The sequence below is a fragment of the Xenopus laevis genome, chromosome 1L (assembly GCF_017654675.1).
Source record: "Xenopus laevis strain J_2021 chromosome 1L, Xenopus_laevis_v10.1, whole genome shotgun sequence".
In the NCBI taxonomy this organism is placed as follows: Eukaryota; Metazoa; Chordata; class Amphibia; order Anura; family Pipidae; genus Xenopus; species Xenopus laevis.
The window spans coordinates 62,225,883-62,246,875 of record NC_054371.1 but is presented as its reverse complement, the minus strand read 5'-3'; the positions used below and the strand labels follow the sequence as shown (position 1 = coordinate 62,246,875).

Below are 20,993 nucleotides of genomic sequence, written 5' to 3'. Positions count from 1 at the left end.
TTATATTGTTTGTTTAGCCTCCTTAGAAAAATCCAGTCCTGTCATTCATGCTGAAGGATGTGATTTGCTAGTAAGAGAAATGTGTTTGAAATGTTTCATTAATAACATGTGTTTACTATTGGGAAAAGCAGACTTGGTGTGCAAAGATTGTGTTTGTCTATCTTTTACTGTAACCCCACTGTTAATAATATACAATGGTTTGCGGTTATGCCACAACCTAACTCAGGTTTAAATACATAAACTACAGTCATGGTGGTCTGCACAAAACAGTGGCACAGAGGCATTGCTTAACCTGTTATATGAGCCTCTGACCTGGAAGGCTCAGTGATCTAATCATATTTCTGGACAAGAATTGAACAAAATAGCATACTTGGGTTAGCACTCATCTGAGAAACACATTGCTCTGCTTTTCTTCCTGCGTGGAGGAAAGACGCAACAATTTCACATTCCATCTACTCTGAGCAAATGAAAGACAGATATTACTGAGGTTTTAATTTTCAACAGCTTTATGAGATCAAGAATTTTTTCCTATGTGTTAAAGTGTATACAGTCCTTTGGCAGAACGTCTGCTGTGCTTCAAAATTCCACATTTTTATGAATGTTTTGGACAAATACGCCTCTCCTAGTTGGTTCCAAACAGGAGTACCGTGGTCCTTAACATGTGGCAGGGAGGGGAGCCGCAGAATGAGATACTGCTGATTGATGAGATTAGCCTATCGCATGCAAGTATGCAACACATATTTGTAATTCTATGGAAAAAAAACATTTTAATGAAAATAGAAATGATTTATAAACATTAGAACTGATTCTAAACAGGTGGAATCAAAATCCAATGTACAGAAGTGTAACTGTATCCTAAGAGAGACTAATATATACAATATGTTCATTAATGGGATCCTGCTCTAAAGGAGTTTCTTGCATACTCAAATATAGTAACCTTAATCTGAACTAAACAAACAAACAAGAATGTCTGTTCATTTGTCTATATTTTCATAAGCCAGAGGAGTTAATATTGTCTTGTTGCATAAGGACAATCATATGTTGCATCAATATTGTTCTCCTCAATCAGAGGAGAACAACTTATATTTGTATTTATATTGTGCCAACATATTATGCAATGACTTTACATCAGTCCCTGCCCCACAGGAGCTTACAATTCATGGTACCTATCAGTATCGTACCTTAAAGGGGAAGTTCACCTTTAAGTTCACGTTTATAGTATTTTATAGAATGCCTAATTCTAAGTAACTTTTTAATTGGCCTTTATTATTTGTTTTTTATACATTTTTAATGATTTGCCTTTTTCTCCAGACTCTTTCCAGCTTTCAAATGAGGGTCGCTGACCCCATCTAAAACCAAATGCTCTATAAAGCTACAAATCTTTCTATTCAGGCCCTCTCCTATTCATAGTCTGGTCTCTTATGCAAATCAATGCATGGTTGCTAGGGTAATTTAAACCCTAGCAACCAGACTGCTGAAACCGCAGACAGGAGAGCTGCTGAAAAAAACCCGAAATAACTTAAAAACCACAAATAATAAAACATGAAAACCAATTGCAAATTGTCTCAGAATATCACTCTCTATGTCATAATAAAAAGTTAACTCAAAGGTGAACAACTTCTTTAAAAGTGCCACTATTCCCCCTGAAAAAAGTCTTTGGAGGGGTCTGGTAAAAAAAATCTCCTCTCCCCCACCCATGTCCCAGTCCGCTTGCCACCGGCTTGCAGTGCGCCTCTAGTTTTTGGCAAATTTTAAGGTAGGTGAAAGGCTGGGGAGGGGGACATACTCGTGGGGTCTGCTGTATATATAGATAAGACTAGGGTTGCCACTTTTTATCCCGGCGGAGTTGGGGCAGGGGGCAGGGCTGTGATGTGTAGGGGGCAGGCGGTGAGGCATAGGGGGCGGGGCCCTGGCAGACTGTGACAGGGGCGGGGCTGTGATGCAGCGATCAGCGATTGCCCGATCTTAGAGATCTTGTCAATCTTAGAGAATCCTGCCCGGTTTTCAAAATTAGGACTATTAAGACCTCAAAGAGATGCCTACTGGGCATGCTCACTGCCTCAGCTCCAACAGAAACTAATCAGACATGGCAGTGGGCACCTTTTTGTTTCAGCAGACAAGGAAGTAGCTGAAACAGCTGAAGTTAAGATTCTTGTAATTTAGAAACCCAATAAGACTCAATGCAGGGAGAAAGGTATATTATTCTGGGGGATGTTTAGAGTAATTTTAGAGATAGAAAATAAGGTTTACTTATTCTTTAAAAGGCAGCAATGCTAATAACTGCACCAGTGCTCTGCCTAGAACTGTTGACTAGTGAGTGAGGCAAGATGGTGCCAGTAAACATTATATCAGGGCTGTCAAACCTCAGCATCTTCTCAGAACTTAAGACTTGGGGTTAGTTTAGTAAAATCTGGAAAATGGCAATATGGATTAGAAATAATGGGAATTGATTTTTCTTATGGTTTTTCCAACAATAAAGAATAAAAAAGTAATGAACTCAGAAAGGCAACACTGGTTCCTTTTTATTTATACTTTTCTCTAAAGTGCACTTAGCTGGGTCTTTAGGAATTAACTTTTGTCTCTCTTAGAGCCAATTCCCTATGAGGGGAATGAGTGTTTTCTCCCCCAGCTTTTTGTGCAGGTTTCAGGATGTAGGAGGAAGTTAAACAGAGGCTATAGGCAATATACATTGGCCATGGTGTCTGATTTACAAGATCATACCTTCTGGTTGTCATAAGCTTCCCGCTATTTAGTATATGAAGATCACAGTTACCAAGAAAATATGTGACTAATAAAGTTTATTTTGTTAATAACAACCTTAATTATTTTACATGTCCCTGTTTTATTTTTTTTTTGCAATCATTTGGTGTCTTCAAAACCTTATATATACATATATTTAGTCATAACCTGAATATTGCTGACCTCTAGTGTTTACTTGATGATAAAACAGGCTCTCTTTTTTTGCCTTATGATTGAGCAAATGCAGTTGGAGGATTCACTTTAATACCAATTTAAATAAGAAGAATTACAATAATTACATTTAAGTTCAGTAATGTATTTTACATTTAAAATATATGTGCATATTACCCTGGAAGATCCTCATAAAAAGAAATGTCAGTTAACCTTATATCATCAGGTTGATAATAATTTGGACATGGATTAATTCCTAATTTGTTTTCTATTTTAAAATCAACATGAAATATGGTCTTGAAAATGACCTGGCACTAGGTGCAGAAAGTGACTGCTCTATTTTTATAATAGCAGTACGCAGCCTCAACCTGGAGAAATTCCCCTTGGCGAAAATTTGTTTACGTGTTCTTAGTAAATTGGAGAAGATTCTCTGGAGAAAATTTGCCTGGCAAATAGATGTGAATTTGCATGAACACGAAGGGGCAGATTTATTAAGGTTCAAGTTGTGTTTTCCTCGAAAATTCGAGTTTTCGAGATTCGAGATTTTTTTTGGTCAAAACTCACATTTTCAGGTTAAAAAAAAACCTCGTATTTTTAGAGATTCATTATACAACAACCCTTATTAAATAGCTCAAATCTGAAAATACACCATCTTAATCCGGAGGGTTTTGACTGAAAAGAGCCGTTTCACGTTTTTGGATTGTTAACCCCGAACTCACTGATTCTAGTTTTTTCCATTTTAGTGTTTTCTTAAATTAGAAACCTGTCGAGTTGTGAGCTCATTCGAGGTATATAAAAATCTAAAATTTGACCTTTGATAAAGAACCCCCAAAGAGTATTTTCACCAACTTATCATACTCGCCTTTAAATTGCTGATGGGTACTTAATTAACATTTATAGTGAAAATATTCCAAAATTGAATATGCCTCCTTTATTAAATATGTGTTAGGTATATTCAGGTCACCATCAAAAATCACGCAGCCCCATACAATGACATTTTCTGGGCACAGCCCAACCCATTGAAGTCCCACCCCAGGCCCAGTCCACCCCACACCACAGTGAAAGGCCACACAGACCTAAAACAGTAAAAACACTGTTGGTCAAAGGATTATTAAGCCCACCACTACGTCAAGGTAGACTCTTTAAGCAGATATCTACTGTAACCTAAATTGCACTTGGTTTTAGAATTTGTCTGCATTTCTAATGTACAAATAAGAGCCTATTGGTTTAATCCCTTGGTCAAAAAATAACCATTGGTAGCTAGTGTCCCCTACACAAGTTAAAAAAAACCATTGCAGGCCTAGGTCCCCCACACACGTAGGCCAAAGCCCCCCCCCCATATAGTTAAAAATCATTGGTGGCCAAAGCCCCCCCCGTACAGTAAAAAGAATTGGTGGCTAGGGACTCCCCACAAGTTAAAAAAAAAAAACATTGGTGGCCAGGGATTATAAAAATAAGGCCATTGGCGTTCAGTTGAATTTACCTTTAAAATTCAGCTTAGGTGGCTTTGGTTTCTTGCATGTTTTTGGCTCCCTTTAGCAGCTTCTGCTCTTTTTCTGTTCCCTTCGGCCGAGTACTGCTTAAATGCCTGCTCAAGAAGGGGGCGGCTAATTCTGGAAGTACAGAGTGGCCAGACCCCCACCCCCTTTAAATTAGAAAGGGCCTGGCCCCTGTGCCCCTTGATGGCTGCCCTGTATATATTAATACGGAGGAAAGCCAAGCTGTTAAAAATGTACCAATAAATTTTGCTGAGGTTTATAAACTAGTGGTCAGGGCTGGACTGGCAATCTGTGGGTTCTGGCAAATGCCAGAGGGGCTGCTATAAGTGCCCATAGACAGTCACTATTTAATGGGCTGGTAGGGGGCTGCTTGGGCCTCTGTGTACTTGGAATGCCAGGGCCTATTTTGATTCCCAGTCCGGACCTGCTAGTGGTGCTGGTAAGAATTTACCTGAATGGGCTTTTTTATGTTAGAAACTGATGCAAATACCTCACCAAACAGAATACATTTTTTGGCCTGCTGTTGTCAGGACACAGAGACCAGTGGCAGTCTCAATAATACATTGCTTGCTGCCTTAGTCAGTCCTGTATTCATAAGGAGCGGGAGTGGGGTAGCACATAGGTGTCCTATAACTTGCACGTCACTGAGAGGCCCATTTACTTAGTTTGAGTGAAGGAATAGAAGAAAACATACTTAGAATTTCGAATTTCGAATATGGCTACTTCGACCATGGAATTGGCTACTTCGACCTTCAACTACTACTACGACTTCGAATTGAACGATTCTAACTAAAAATCGTTCGACCATTCGATAGTCGAAGTACTGTCTCTTTAAAAAATTCTTCGACCCCCTAGTTCGGAACCTAAAACCTACCGTGGCCAATGTTAGCCTATGGGGAAGGGCCCCATAGGCTTCCTAACAATTTTCTGATCAAAGGAATATCCTTCGATCGATGGATTAAAATCCTTCGAATCGTTCAATTTGAGGGATTTAATCTTTCGACCAAACGATTATTCCTTCGATCATTCGATCGTAGGAATAGCGCTAAATCCTTTAACTTCGATATTATAAAACAAAGGATTTCAATTTGGCAGTCGAATATCGAGGGTTAATTAACATTCTGATGTCAATACAGAGAACCCCCATTCTACATTTTTTAAGGGACCAGGTGTTAAATCCAGGAAAATGTAAAATCAGGGAAATGTATTGTGCTTCATATATAGGTGGGACCACAAAACAACAAAAATGAGGGAAATGAGGGAAAACTTAAAATTAGGGGATGTTAAATTGAGGTTTCACTGTAAGTACCATTTATATGCCATTCATGTAGAGCAGTGCTGTCCAACTTCTGTGCTACCGAGGGCCAGAATTGTTCTGGTCTACATGGTGGAGGGCCGATAATGGAAGCCAGTGTTAGCCACTCCCTGTTTTAGACCACACCCACTTTAAACCACTCCCATGTTACCACAAAACCATGTCCACATTAATAGCACACCAAAAACCAAATGGGATATCACTTATATGTGAAAAAGTTGTCATATTAAGACAGGGTTTTGAACCTATGAGCAACATTCAGAAGTAAAAGGAGTTAGGGAGCAACACAAGCATGAAAAATGTTCTTGGGCTGCGAAATAAGTGCTGTGATTGGCCATTTGGTAGCCCCTATGAGGATTGTCAACCCACATTGAGGATCTGTTTGGCAGTGCACCTGGTTTTATACAACTAAAACTTGCCTCCAAGTCTGGAATTCAAAAATAAGCAGCTGCTTTGAGGCTACTGGGAGCAACATCCAAGGGGTTGGAGAGCAACATGTTGCTCACAAGCTACTGGTTGGGGACCACATACTCTTAAATCCCTATATCTCCTCCGCCTCTGTGGATAACACAGTACCCCCCAGCACATGATTAAACACCTTAGGTGCTCCTAACAAAAAATTTCAAATGCTAACAAACCCCAGAACAAATACCAGGCTTATGTTTCACAGGCAGAGCAAACAAAATAAATAAAACCAATGGAAAATTTGCTTAGCATTAGCCATTCTATAACATACCAAAAAAGTTAACTTAGTGGTTAACCCTTTTAATCACTCAATTGCCAGTAGTAAGACAGGTAAGGAAAATACAGCTTCTGTTCTAAAAATTGACACCTCATTCAGTGCTGCCAGTGTATAGTAAATATAGTATATAGTATAGTGTATAGTATAGTGCTGGCAATTGAACAATATGGTGCTGGGAGTTGTTCTTATTAATCAGTGACAAAAATACAGCAGCTCATGCATAAGACTACAAGGGCCAATAAGGTCAACAGAAAAATAATAGCAGACGGGTTTAAATAATTACAGAAATTTGTACATGAGAGTAAAGGTGCAGGGAGTTTTGCCTGGCAATCAAATTGTTACTATGCCAGAAATAGCCAGTTATCCAGAAGGAAACCCTGGGCAGTGAAATTGGTAAAAAAAAAACAAAACAAAAGATTTACCAAGCTGCTGTTGGAAGTGACAATAAAAGGTGCAGGGGGTTGTTCATGTAATTGAAGCAGGAGCACAGGAACAGAACATATACAGAATCAAAAGACAATTGGGGACTACTTCTAACATCTGTTTATTAGAGTGAAGTTGCAGAGAGCTGTACAGTGGTTTGAAGAGAACCCAATCACACAGCTGACCCAATTCAGCCTGCATAGTTTACTTACTGTCTCTTTCTGTAGCTGAATTGAAAAAAACATATAGAAAAAGTAGAAATGTCCTCTTGTTTTTATAAAGCAAATCCAGCTAAGAGGATAGGAATGATTGATAAAGTGATAAGAATTAAAGATGGGAAGCAATGCAATAACAGTATCTCTACTTAGTCATTCACAACAGTGTGCGCATGGCCATGCGTCAGTTGCTCAACGGCAGTTGGGTCACTCTACTCAGTGCTGTCTCAGCTTGCAGTAGTGTTTTCAGAGCGTCTCCCTAGTGAGAAGCGATTATTTTTACATTTCAGTAGTTTTAAGGGTGAATCCACTAGTTATGGATAGATCCCAAAAAGCTCCAGCATCCCGTGGGCTCACGCGGAAAAGAACCATCAAGGAGCAGAAAGAACAGGCACCTAAAAGAATCCGGCGAACAAAAGCCAATGTGGAGGAGGTGCAGAAGGGCAAGAAGAGAGAGAGAGAACCAGCAAAAGGTAACAATGATCAGACTGAACATAAACTTTATTATAAGTTATTTTTTTATAACTCATTATAATTTATTCTGTAACTTTTTCTCCCTAGGAAATGTCCCTGACCCCTGCTAGTTTGTCAGTTAAGAGTCAGTTGGAGAGCTATGGAGATCCCTGTTTATACTTTCATAGTTACTCCTGTCATTTTGAGCTGTTTACAAACATAGATGATAAAAAATCATTTGTAATGTTGCCAATAGCAGCCAATCAGCAATACTGTAGATTTTAACCATCTCCCCCAGATCTCTACCCTACAGTTTGAGAGCCAATGTATTACATCCAATTGACTGGCCTGTTACACTAATATTTTTATTTATCTGTAGCCCATCAACAGAAAGGGACTGATGATGACGGAGGAAAAGCAGCAAAAAGGAAAAAGAGGATGACCACCAGGGAGGAGAAAAGCTTGCCTAGTGCCAGAGCTGAAAGTGAGAAGGACAAGAAGAAAAAGAGAGAAGCTGCAGAAGGTAAAGAGAACCAGTCTTGACATTAAGTTATTGCTGAATTGATTCTGTAACTAACCCTTTCCTAAACAATTTAATTGCCCCTTGGTAATATGACCCTTTTAGACTGGACAAGATGCACATAATCCAGTGTGAAACTGTAAAGTACTAAATTGTGGGCTTAGGTTAAAGTCCCAAGCATAGCAGCCAATTACTTTATTTCCCAGTATCCTAACAAGGCTGCAGCCATCTAAATGCCTGGTTGCTATTACCCTAAGTATTGTATTCAGTGATCCTAAGTTAGATTTAGGGAACCTGATTCAACTCTGATCGCAGTGTCCTTATTACACTCTATCACACATCATACTTTAGATAAACCAGAATATATAGTTGCAGGCTGGCACCAATCCAGACCAAGCAGTAGTACCCAGGAGCCAACGTAGTAGTTTAAAAGATATTCAAATGTATTATACATAATGAATATAAAACAAAAAAGCCTCCATGCCATTTCTTCAAGTGACACTTAATCATAGGCTAACTCTCAGTACACAGACACACAGTATTTAAATGAAAATGAGCCAATAAGAGACTGCTGGGCGATGCTTTCTACACAAACCAATCCTAGAGTTCTTAAACAGCATCCAATACAAGTAACATGACATAGCATGACATAACAGCAAATATCAATATATTGCATTCCCTCCTCTTACGTTTGGGTGACTTTATCTATGCCTATAACTTTTACACAAGAGGAAGTTCTATCATTGCATTGTTTTTACACTTATCCCATGTTAGGAGGTAAATAATATTTCTAGTGTTGCAGCTGATAGTGTTGGATATGATAAGTCTTATTAGTGATGCAGGTATGGGATCTGTTATCCAGAATGCTAACAGATGTTTGTAATTTTGGATCTTCATATCTTATGTCTACTAGAAAATCATGTAAACATTAAATAAACCCAATAGGCTGGTTTTGCTTCCAATAAGGATTAATTATATCTTAGTTTGGATCAAGTACAAGGTACTGTTTTATTATTACACAGAAAAAGGGAATAATTTTTAAAAATGTTGATTATTTGGATAAAACTGAGTCCATTGGAGACAGCCTTTCCATAATTTGGAGCTTTCTGGATAATGGGTTTCCAGATAACGGATCCCATACCTGTCTTTGAAGTTAAGATTTAAAATGTTTGCACATATTTGCATGTAATGCACACTTAACCTTGCCTTTGTATGTAGCCATGTATTATTATAAGTGTCATTAGATTTGATGAGACTGGGTGCCAGCTTTTTTCCCAATGATTCTGTTTTCCTAGAAACAAAATGATATCCTTTGTTCAATATTTTCTTTGGTACCCATTGTAAACGGCAACAAACCATTTGAGTATGCTGTGGCTTTAATGCAATAGCGAATACTTCCATTTTTAGTTATCTGGTCCATTTGAAGATTAATGCTGGTCTATGGTCCATACAGCTGAAATAGTTTTGTTTTCCCCTTTGATTGTCCTTCTATTTTTGGCTCACTGGATAACATCTAAAGGGGTAGTTCACCTTTAAGTTAACTTTTGGTATGTTATAGAATGGCCAATTTGAAGCAACTTTTCAAATACGTATATGTTTTTTTAATTATTTTTCGCCTTCTTCTGACCCTTTTCAGTTTTCAGATAAGGGTCACTGACCCCATCTAAAAACAAATGTTAATGAAAGGCTATGGATTTATTGTTATTTATGAATTTATTGTTATTGGTATTTTTTACTACTCATCTTTTTATTCAGACCCTCCCCTATTCATATTCCAGTCTCTTATTCAAATCAATGCATGGTTGCTAGGGTACTTTGGAGCATAGGAACCAGATTGCGGAAACTGAGAGCTACTGTATATGAAGCTAAATAACTCAAAAACCACAAATAATAAAAAATGAAAACCAATTATAAATTATTAAATATCACTCTTTACCTTATACTTAAAGTTAAGGTTAAAATACTTTCACACAGGTACAGATATGTGGAAATGAATGTCTAATACTGTAGGCCGTTGTCATTCTCAGATGAAGAATTATATAAATCTATGTTACTTTAGGCCCAATTACTGTTAAACTATGGTACTGTACTACTGTACTGCACAAGTTACACAAAAAGTTAGGTTTGAGCAAGAGTCCATTATTGCCATAGTTATTCCTAAGACAAAGTCAACAGATGATTGGAAAAATGAGGGTCTCTTCTAATAAATACAGGTTGGAGGGCTGCAACAATTGCATTTAAATTACATCCAATAAGTGCACCACCTGAAAGGAAATGGTCACATGACACATTCTCTGTATAGGCAAAGGACATGTTATCCAGAATGTTCGGGACCTGGGGTTTTCCAGAGAATGGATCTTTCTGTAATTTGGATCTTCATACCTTAAGTCTACTAGAAAATCATGTAAACATGAAATAAACCCAATAAGCTGGTGTCACTTCAAATAAAGCTTGAATCATGTACAATATACAAATACTGTATTTAAAAATGAAATCATTTAGAAAAATTTGAATTATCTGAATAAAACTGAGCCTATAGGAGATGGCCTTTCTGTAATTCAGAGATTTCTTGATAACGGGTTTCCAGAAAACACATCACATACCTGTAGTAGGGACAAAGCAGAGCAGTGGTTACTGGGTTACTGGGCCACACAGCAATTAATTTAAGGGCCCCCCAACATATCCAGAGGTTTTCCTGTTTAAACAATATGCAGTGAAACCTCGATTTTAAGTACCCTGATTTTACGTTTTCCTGCATTTTACATTTTTTTTACTTGTGGTTCCACCAATTTATAATGCATTTCAATTGGTGCATTTCCCTGATTTTATAGGATAAATTTAAAAAAAACAACTAATTTTGTAGGCAATTATGAGTAATATGTGGTGTTGCTTTTACATGGTGCTAAAAATTTATATTATCTTGAAAAATAGGCCCTTTATTGGAGCTCCCTATAGAAGTTCTCTGGTCCCTGTCCGTGTTTCAAATGAGGGGTAGGCGTGTGCTAATGATTTCTGCCAAACGCATAGTAGGAGCGGGGCAGCCAATCACAGTCCTGCAGTCACACAAGCACAGACAGGCTTTAGTTCCCTGTCAGGTCCTGCTAGCTGCCGATTGGTTGTTGTCCTACAGTGCAGTGAGCTGAGAGCGGCCGGCTCCCCTGCACAGCCTGGGAATTCAGGGAGCTTTTTTAAGCACAATTCTTCTATATCTAAAAAATTATAATATATCTATATCAATAAAATTATAAAATTACTGATTCATTATACCTGGGCCTCCTGCAGCCGGAGGGTCGGCCTCCTCTGTAGTTACACCCATGAGACCGAGATCTTTTCATTTTATATACCAGGTGCCAATTAGAGATGGGATTTCTGCAACTTCCCAATATATGTATAACAATAACTAATAGTCTGATACATAGAAAAATAACATATAAGTCAATGTGTCAAGACCACAGAGAGGTGTCTTCCAGAATATGTTAGCAATATGAATCATTAATCTTCTTCTGTCTTTCCCCAGAAGGAGGAAGTCAAGTGAAGATGCCTTGTGCTCCATGTAAAAGGCCCAATCCTAAAAACCTCAGAAACTATCAGTTTCACATGGAGCTCGGAGAAGGAAAGTTTGGTAAGGTGAGTGATTGGCTTCCCCACTACTGACATTTGTAAGTGTGTTTAGCAAAAGCAAGGTTGCTGGGGAGTTACTCTGTGTCACTGCTTTGGAAAAGCATTTAGGGGCAGATTTATAAATGGTTGAATTTTGAAGTAATGGGAGTTTTTTTGAACTTCGAAATCTGAATAAAAAAAGGCCAACCAAAATGTATATAAAAAAAATCAAAGTTTTTTTTTCCGGGTGAATAGTCTGTATACCATCGTTCGAATCAAAGTATTTTGAATAGTCCACCAATTGACTCCAAATAGGTTATAGGAGGTCCCCCACAGGCTAAAACAGTAATTCGGCAGGATTTAGATGGCCAATGGTCGAAGTCAAATTCTTAAAGAGACAGTACATGATAAATTTTCATATTCGGATTTTCTAATTTTTTTCCCTAGTCGAAGTACACAAAAATAGCTTGAAATTCGAATTTTTTTTCTTGAAATTTTCATTTCGACCCTTGATAACTCTGTCCCTCAGTTTTGAACTGGGGGAGGTGGGGCCACCAGAAAACCCGAGTTAAGGTTCTACCATTGCAGCTATCTTCTTCCCCTCCAGCTAAGGGCCCACCAATGAAGCCATTTCTGGCCCACTGTGCTGTACCCCCAGAATGATAACCACTGCCCCCAGTGCTGATGATTGTCATGTTCTACTACACAGTGTCCGTGAGCCCGGGCCAGTGGGGCCTGACAGGACAGAGGCCGACCAGGTTTTTTCCTGATGCCCCTGTGGGTCAGTCCAACCCTGGTAACATTACAATTCATACTTTACCCTGTTGATACCTCAATCGCAATTAAACTACAGAAACAATGTATCAGAAATTAACTTTTTTTCCAGCCAAGAATCCAATTCACACAGGGGCAAATTCACTATGCGCCGAAGCGCCTAACGCTAGCGTCAATTCGCTAGCGTCAATTCGCTAGCGTTGGTCATTTTCGTTACTTCGCAAATTCACTAACGAACGCTGGCGTAACTTCGCTAGTGTTACTTTGCACCCTTACGCCTGGCGAATTTGCGCAACGAACATAACTACGCAAATTCACTAACGCCTGCATTGTACTGAACGCTACCTTTTACGCTAGACTTCCTTCGCCACCTCAGACCAGGCGAAGCGCAATAGAGTAGATAGGGATTGCTTCAAAAAAAGTTCAAATTTTTTCTAAGTCCCAAAAAATGCTGGCGTTTCTTCTATATTATGGGTGATAGGCTGAAAAAGATCGAAAAATTTTTGGGGCTCCCCTCCTTCCCCCCTACATTTCCTAACTCATGGCAACTTAACTATACAGTGGGCACATGTGTAGGGCAAAATAAAAATTTTATTTGATGTTTTGAAGGTTTCCCAGGCATTTGTAGTGATTGTACGTATTCCTCCATTGAAATTTGAATTTGGCGCCGTATGCAAATTAACCATCGCTAGCGTAACTTCGCTTCGGTTAGCGAATCAACGCTAGCGCAACTTCGCAACCTTACACTACCCCTGAGCGCAGCTTCGGATTTTAGTGAATTTGTGGAGCGCTGGCGAAACTACGCCTGGCGAAGTGTGGCGAAGTGCGGCGAAGTTACGCCTGGCGCAACTACGAATCTTAGTGAATTTGCCCCACAGTGTCTTGCACACTTCTATTATTCCTCTTCTAAGATTTACTAATCACAGAACATGCAAGGCATTGTGGGAACTGGAGTCTTGGCTGAAGGTGAGCTACTGTAAGTACTAATACAAAGTTTCAATGGTGTGCATAGTCAGTGAAAGGAGAGGATTATAATAGACAAATCAAAACTGCTTTAATACTGATAATAATAATAATTAATTTACATTCATTGAAATTTTAATTTGTAGTTGTTCGAGAATTATTTGGTCATTGTATATTTAACAGAAACATAAGATAATAGCCAGAGAGCACATTTTTCTTATTTTAAAATTTCATTACTTTATTTGCAGAAAGTCCTGTACAATATGTTTCAGCTACATCGGCCTTCATCAGGTGTAGCCAAAACATGTTGTGCAGGACTTTCTGCAAATAAAGTAAAGAAAAACATCCTCTCCGGCTATTATGTTATGTACTTGGAATCCTTTTGCACTCCGGCATGGGGTTTGGAGCTCTTTAAGAGGCACAAATATACACATGACTAAATGAAGGACTACCCTTATTTTGTTTGATATTTAACAAAAACTCTATTATTGTTTATTTTGGCATTCTCAGGTTATGCTGGCGACATTGAAGAACTACAGAGAGCTAGTGGCAGTCAAAGTGATCAAAAAGAAGGAAAATGAATCAGCAATTGGGAAGATCTTGGCAGAGGCACGGACCCTACAGATCGCTAAAGGTTGTCCCTATCTCTGCCGTGGATATGCAGCATTCCAATCGCAGGTACAATATAAATATAGAGCCAATAGTGCCATGAAATTTGTGTTACTAATGGCCTTACTAGAGACACCAGGGGCTCATTTACAGACACAAGTGCAAGATCACTATGGGGCACTGTATACATCATTACCAACAGAGTTACCCCTACAGCTACGTAGGTTCCCTTCTCTACCAGCTTTCTGCTACATGGGTTAATAGGTCAATGGCAGATGGTTTGTTTGGTACAGGATCAGCCAATCAGAGCCCACCCATAGCAGATTTCAGAACAAAAACAGAAACTTTAGCACATGTGTAAGAGCGCTGATGTTCTGATCCTGTGACTGTTGCTGCACACACATTCAGGAAGCAAAAAGCAGTGGATCAGCTTCTTGATACTATTGTACTCTATCCTTCATTATTCTCACTTCAGTTCTGGAATCTCCCAAGTTTCACTCATTTCTCATTTCTCTCTGTAACCAGCTGCATGCTTTTCTTGTAATGGAGTGCATGAGTGGAGGGAACCTGGAACAGCTATTGGATAAGGAAGGTCAACTGACGACGGACAGAGTAAGGTATGGAACTATCTATGAAAAAGATTTTTACTATACTACTGTCACTTCAACTTACAATACAAAACAAACAAATACTGCTACAATCATCAACTTAGATGCCGATAGTATACTATTGTAATACACTTAATAGTATATTATTTCAGGTATGGGATCAATTATCTGGAAACCCATTATCCAGAAAGCTCTGAATTATGGAAAGGTAATCTCCGATAGACTCCATTCAATCCAAATTATCCAAATTTTAAACAATTATTTCCTTTTTATATATCCTGAAAAAACTGGAGGCAATCCAGAGCTAAACTGGGTCTACAGATTTCTTATTCAGTCTGGCTCCCCTTTCTGGAAAACCCAGACTTGTATGGTAATGGCTGGTGTAATCCTTTACCATTATCTACATGTGGGATTAATCGAATAGGGCACTTTACTCTCTAAAGTCAGAAAATAACCCCTACATATTCTGGAAACCACTGCTCTATTCCCAGTAACTAATTGACATAGCATCAGGCTAAAGGCTATGTACTCAAGATGGGGCACACCCTTGAGGACCTGGACTGAAGTAAAGATCTAGATAACTTTTTAAGGCCAAAGACGACACTTCTTAGGCCATCACAGGGGACTCATACACGCATAACTTGATAACACTGGACTCAGCCTAAATATTTTCTTTCTTTTTCTCTTAAAGGTTCTACTCCGCAGAAATGATCATCGGCATCCAGTTTCTGCATTCACGCGGTATTGTGCACCGGTAAGTAAAATTGTTTTGTCTCCACCCTAAACTATCACTTTTCCACTCTTAACTGCAACTACTGTCCAGCCATATCTCTGAGCACCCACGTGTGAGTTTTTAATGGCACCTTTATGCCACAGTTTTTGTTTCATTATCTGGTGGAAGTTTATTGCAGCCTACGAGACCCAAATAGAACCCACAGAACTAAAACTCCACTCAGAGGGCAGTTGTAACACCAATCTCTATGCTCCTGTATCCTGTCTTTGTTTTCTTTCTCGCTTTACCTAATTCTTCTATGATGCTATTTAATACCTCCATAGTCATTTTCTCAATCATTGTCTTCCAGAGATCTTAAACCAGCAAATATTCTGCTCACCGCTGAGGGTCACATCAAGATTGCGGATTTTGGCATGGTTGCAGAAGAGATGTTCGGCGATACCAAAAAATATAGCCCATCCGGAACACCCCGCTACATGGCTCCAGAAGTAAGGAAACTCCGTTTTATTACTCGCTAACAGGAATCTTGCTGAAGTTTCTAAACAGATTTATTAATTATTGCCTTTATTCTTTAAATAGTTTTTTTAATGCTTGTTTTTATTAGTTTAAATAAGGAGTAAACTAACTATTTATTTGCATATGAAGAACTACTTTACATGGGACTTGGTTGACTTAAGCACTGAGCAATAGTGTCAGGGTCAGACTGGGCCAGTGGGACACTGGGAGAAAACCCTGCAGGCCCCAGCCCTCATGGGCCCTCGTCAACCCAGGTGAGGTGCGTATGTTGAGAGGGGGGCCCTGGAGATTGGGAGGGGGCCCTTCAAGTCACAGTCCTGGTGGGCCACCACTGCTCCAGTCTGACGCTGATTATTGTTGTTATATCACGAGTGGATTTCTGCATTGTGTATTCAATTGTAAATACATAAGAAATGCTAGAAAATACTTCAGCAGCACTCCGATTATGGTGAAAAAATTGCTTGATAAAGGGCTGGAAAAGCTCTAAACGTCGCTTAGCTTTAGGCACGAATAAAGTACCAATTTTTTCACCATAATCGGAGTGCTGCTGAAGTATTTTCTTGTACGTGAACCAGACCTGGGCAGACAGGGTCACAGACGGCACCCGACGCTGCAAAGAGCGGTGAGAGTGTGTGTGTGGCACTATTTTGTGTTTTTTACATGAGAAATGCTGTTTTTTTGTAATGCATAGCTAGAAGCTAGGAGTCTATTTATAAGTATTTAGCTCTGTCTGATGTGAGGAGGGATTCTCCACCAACACCATTGCAGGTCCCTGTTACAGTTTACGGTGAGACAAGCTCCACCTCCCAGATATGTTAAGCATCCATAAATGCATTGTTTTTCACTTATTGTTGTGATTAGTGTGGAATGTACATCACTCAGCATTATGGGAGTTGTACCTGATATTGAGAGGTGGAGCTTGTCTAACCTTCCCTTTAAAAAATAAATGAAATTGGTACACTTTAGGAAAGTAGAAAACTCACCAAATCGTTTGATATTGTACCCCTCCCCTTAAACACACTTTTATACATAATTATTACAAGATTTTGCAGACTTCAGTAAGGGCTGGTGTTTGAAACGTTGCCTGTTTTTTGGCACAAATAAACACCTTCACAACGTTCAGAGTACTGCAGTGTGATTACTTTTGAGTCATATGCTTGTGGCTTGCATCTAATGCTAAAAACTGTGTATTTGAGCATTTCTTTATTTCTTGCGTATCTTTGGTTTTTTTAGATTTTTTCATGGAGTGGATATGGCGCAGCGGCTGATTGGTGGGCATTTGCCATTATACTGTGCAAAATGGCCACCAGAAGATATCCTTTCTACGAAGGGAATGTTTGGCAGAACCTGGTGGATTCAGTGGTCAGTGAGCAGCCTGTTTTCCCAGAGGGTCTCAGCACCGACCTGAAAGAACTTCTGCAGGAGGTGGGTATGAGCACTTGCAGGGAGGTAACAACTAAAGCAACAAAAAGCACAGGAGAGTATTTGACAGAAGAAGAGGGGACAGATATCTTTGCTCTCCTCAGTCTCTTTGTTTGGAATATGAAGTCTCCTTGAGAATATTTTATTTTCTCATTTCTGATGAGGAATGAACCAGGAAAGAGTTATGGCTGGTAGTGGGGCCTCTGTATGTTACACAACAGAGCAATGAGTTTAAAAGAAAAAAGAGATTTAGAAAGTGTTCAGATATCAGTCAGTGAGGAATTTAGCAGTGAAAGGGACTCTGTACCTCTGGGAAGTCAGTTAGAATGAAATAATTAGTGGCATGATCTCCCTTGATAGTTATGCAGGAAGAAGTCCATTATACTGAAACAACTTTTGATGGAGGTTTTTTTTCCGTTTAGCTCCTGGAGAAGAATCCAGACAAGCGCCTGGGCACGAAAGGAGATATAAGGCAGCACCAGTTTTATAGATCCATGGACTGGACTGCATTGGAAAACAGGCAGATACCACCTCCTTTCCAGCCAAGAGCAGTAAGTACATCACTGCAGCAGCCCCTAATTTATTCACCCAAAGTTGTATTTACCCACCACACATATAATTAGCAATCACTGGTTATACTTGCAGTTCAGTGTCACCTTAGATCAGGTGTCCCCAACTGCCAGGCCATGGCCCACTACTGGGACATACTTGGACTGGGCCACTGAGCCCAAATTTGTCGCCATGCATTTATATATATAGATATAAATACTCACTCACACACAAACACTGGAGCATACAGCAGCCCCAATATTATTTCTCCAGACCTGTATTTTTGCCCCTACTTTTTTTTATAGTAATATTCTCAATATTCTGATCCTCTCTTAAACTTACTTTTAGTACTCAAGTGTCATTTTGTTTTTTACATTTTTTAAATGCTTTCCATTCATTTTTACTTGCTCTGTGCTTTTTCCCCATCCCATTTGATTGCCAATTCCATTCTTGTTTTTTTTTTGTTGGCACCTTTTCTTCTCCTCACGTTTTGTTTGCATCCATTCACCTCATTCTATTTCTGTTCCTCTTTCACATCTGCCTTTTGTACACCCTTCTTTTAAGCAGCTTGACTTGGGCAAAAAAAAATGTCAAGAGGGCATCAGAATATGTAGTTATAATATGAGGTTGGACAGTTCCAGTGGCTTCTTTGCCTTTTGAAATGCCAGTCCTCTATATTTCTTAGCAAAAGAACCTTAAATTGGCAGCAGCAAAGTCAAAAATCTTAGGCAACAAGCTGGACAGCCCTGGTTTAGGATAATGTATGATGATAGTGTAGTAACTGTAGATAAACACAGGGTGGGATGATTTATTTCCTATCACTTTACTCTTGGGCTATTTTAATTAGTTAAATGGAGTGACAGACCAAGAAAAATACTAGAAGGTTCTCCATTTAACTTGCTATCAAACACTGGGACCTATGGAAGACTGTCAGATGAGGACAATATCAATGCATAAATGCAGTCCTCATGTTGGGTTTTTTAAACTTGCTATCTATCCAATTCTTGACCAAATATCAGTTGGGCAGGCACATCAGTGGGTCCCATACACAAGCCAATAAGCTGCAGACTCAGTCTGGAGAGATCAAATCCGCGCTTTTATCAGCCCGTGTATGGGCACAGTAAGTCTCTTTGTTTAGGCACCATAGTACATAAAACATACAGGCTAACTTCTGCAGACTCTGCATCCGGGGCTGCCATATTGGCCTTTAATTATTCCAAGCCCTACAAACAGCAATTAGATTGAGAAACAGCAAATGAATGTGTATGTTCTTTCTTGCAGATACCAGCTGTGAATTTCAGAGCAGTCTGCAAAGAGCAACCATCATTCTTAGAAGAGATGGACTGCATCAACGCTTCAGGCAGAAAAACAATGATTCAGGAACTTTCTTTCCTGAGTCCCAGTTGGGAAATGTAACCTGCTAGGCTATAATTATTTATTGGGCCCTATCATCAGCACTAGTGCCAACTATAGACTTCTGGCAACTCCTTTAACCATCGGCCCATGCCTCTGGCTCTTCCTTGTGGCCTAACCACCGCACCTCCCTATTGGTCCTTACAACTTGCAAATTAATCAGGCTCTCATTCCTCAGGCCCCCACCATCAACCCACCATTCCTCTGGCCCCCACCATCGTCTATCACCTCCTCTTCAAGCCCCCACCATCGGCCTTCACCTCCTATTGAGGCCCCCACCATCGGCCCACCGTTTCTCAAGGCCCCGCCATCGGCCCTCACCCCTTTTACAGGCCTCCACCATTGGCCCTCAACCCTTTTTCAGGCCTCCACCATCGGCCCTTACCTCCTCTTCAGGCCCCCACTATTGGCCCTCACCTCCTCTTCAGGCCCCCACCATCATCTCTCACCTCCTCTTCAGGCCCCACCATCGCCCCACCATTTCTCAGGACCTCTCCATCGGCCCTCAGCCCTTTTTCAGGCCTCCACCATCGGCCCTCATCTCCTTCAGGCCCCCACCATCGGCCCTCACCTCCTCTTCAGGCCCCCACCATCGGCCCTCACCCCTTTTACAGGCCTCCACCATCGGCCCTCGCCTCCTCTTCAGGCCCCCACCATCGGCCCTCACCTCCTCTTCAGGCCCTCACCATCGGCCCTCATCTCCTCTTCAGGCCTCCACCATCGGCCCTCACCTCCTCTTCAGGCCCCCACCATCGGCCCTCACCCCTTTTACAGGCCTCTACCATCGGCCCTCGCCTCCTCTTCAGGCCCCCACCATCGGCACTCGCCTCTTCTTCAGGCCCTCACCTCCTCTTCAGGCCACCACCATCGGCCCTCACCTCCTCTTCAGGCCCCCACCATCGGCCCATACCTCCTCTTCAGGCCCCCACCATCGGCCCTCACCCCCTCATCAGGCCCCCACCATCGGCCCCCACCTCTTCTTCAGGCCTCCACCATCGGCCGTCACCTCCTCTTCAAGCCCCCACCATCGGCCCTCACCTCCTCTTCAGGCCCTCACCATCGGCCCTCACCTCCTCTTCAGGCCTCCACCATCGGCCCTCACCTCCTCTTCAGGCCCCCACCATCGGCCCCACCTCCTCTTCAGGCCCCCACCATCGGCCCTCACCTCCTCTTCAGGCCCCCACCATCGGCCCTCACCTCCTCTTCAGGCCCCCACCATTGGCCCTCACCTCCTCTTCAGGCCCCCACCATCGGCCCCCAACTCCTCTTCAGGCCTCCACCATCGGCCCTCACCTCCTCTTCAGGCCCCCACCATCGGCCTTCACCTCCTCTTCAGGCCCCCACCATCGGCCCCCAACTCCTCTTCAGGCCTCCACCATCGGCCCTCACCTCCTCTTCAGGCCCCCACCATCGGCCTTCACCTCCTCTTCAGGCCCCCACCATCGGCCCTCACCTCCTCTTCAGGCCCCCACCATCGGCCTTCACCTCCTCTTCGGGCCCCCACCATCGGCCCTCACCTCCTCTTCAGGCCCTCACCATCGGCCCTCACCTCCTCTTCAGGCCCCCACCATCGGCCCTCACCCCTTTTACAGGCCTCTACCATCGGCCCTCGCCTCCTCTTCAGGCCCCCACCATCGGCACTCGCCTCTTCTTCAGGCCCTCACCTCCTCTTCAGGCCACCACCATCGGCCCTCACCTCCTCTTCAGGCCCCCACCATCGGCCCATACC

General features: G+C 41.3%; 2 protein-coding genes across 2 annotated transcripts; both read left to right on the top strand.

Annotated features, from left to right (window-relative positions):
• Positions 1 to 7,342: 7,342 nt before the first annotated feature.
• Positions 7,343 to 8,158, top strand: LOC121401146 (triadin-like). Its single transcript, XM_041585492.1, has 2 exons — positions 7,343 to 7,577; positions 7,937 to 8,158. The coding sequence occupies exons 1-2, from the start codon at positions 7,421 to 7,423 to the stop codon at positions 8,098 to 8,100; spliced, it is 321 nt and encodes a 106-aa protein (XP_041441426.1). The 5' UTR covers positions 7,343 to 7,420; the 3' UTR covers positions 8,101 to 8,158.
• Positions 8,159 to 11,598: 3,440 nt separating this feature from the next.
• LOC121401138 (protein kinase C delta type-like) lies at positions 11,599 to 19,345 on the top strand. Its single transcript, XM_041585487.1, has 8 exons — positions 11,599 to 11,704; positions 13,925 to 14,092; positions 14,549 to 14,640; positions 15,323 to 15,385; positions 15,714 to 15,852; positions 17,114 to 17,305; positions 17,725 to 17,853; positions 19,133 to 19,345. Exons 1-8 carry the CDS (start codon positions 11,615 to 11,617, stop codon positions 19,265 to 19,267), a joined length of 1,008 nt encoding a protein of 335 aa, XP_041441421.1. The 5' UTR covers positions 11,599 to 11,614; the 3' UTR covers positions 19,268 to 19,345.
• Positions 19,346 to 20,993: the final 1,648 nt, after the last annotated feature.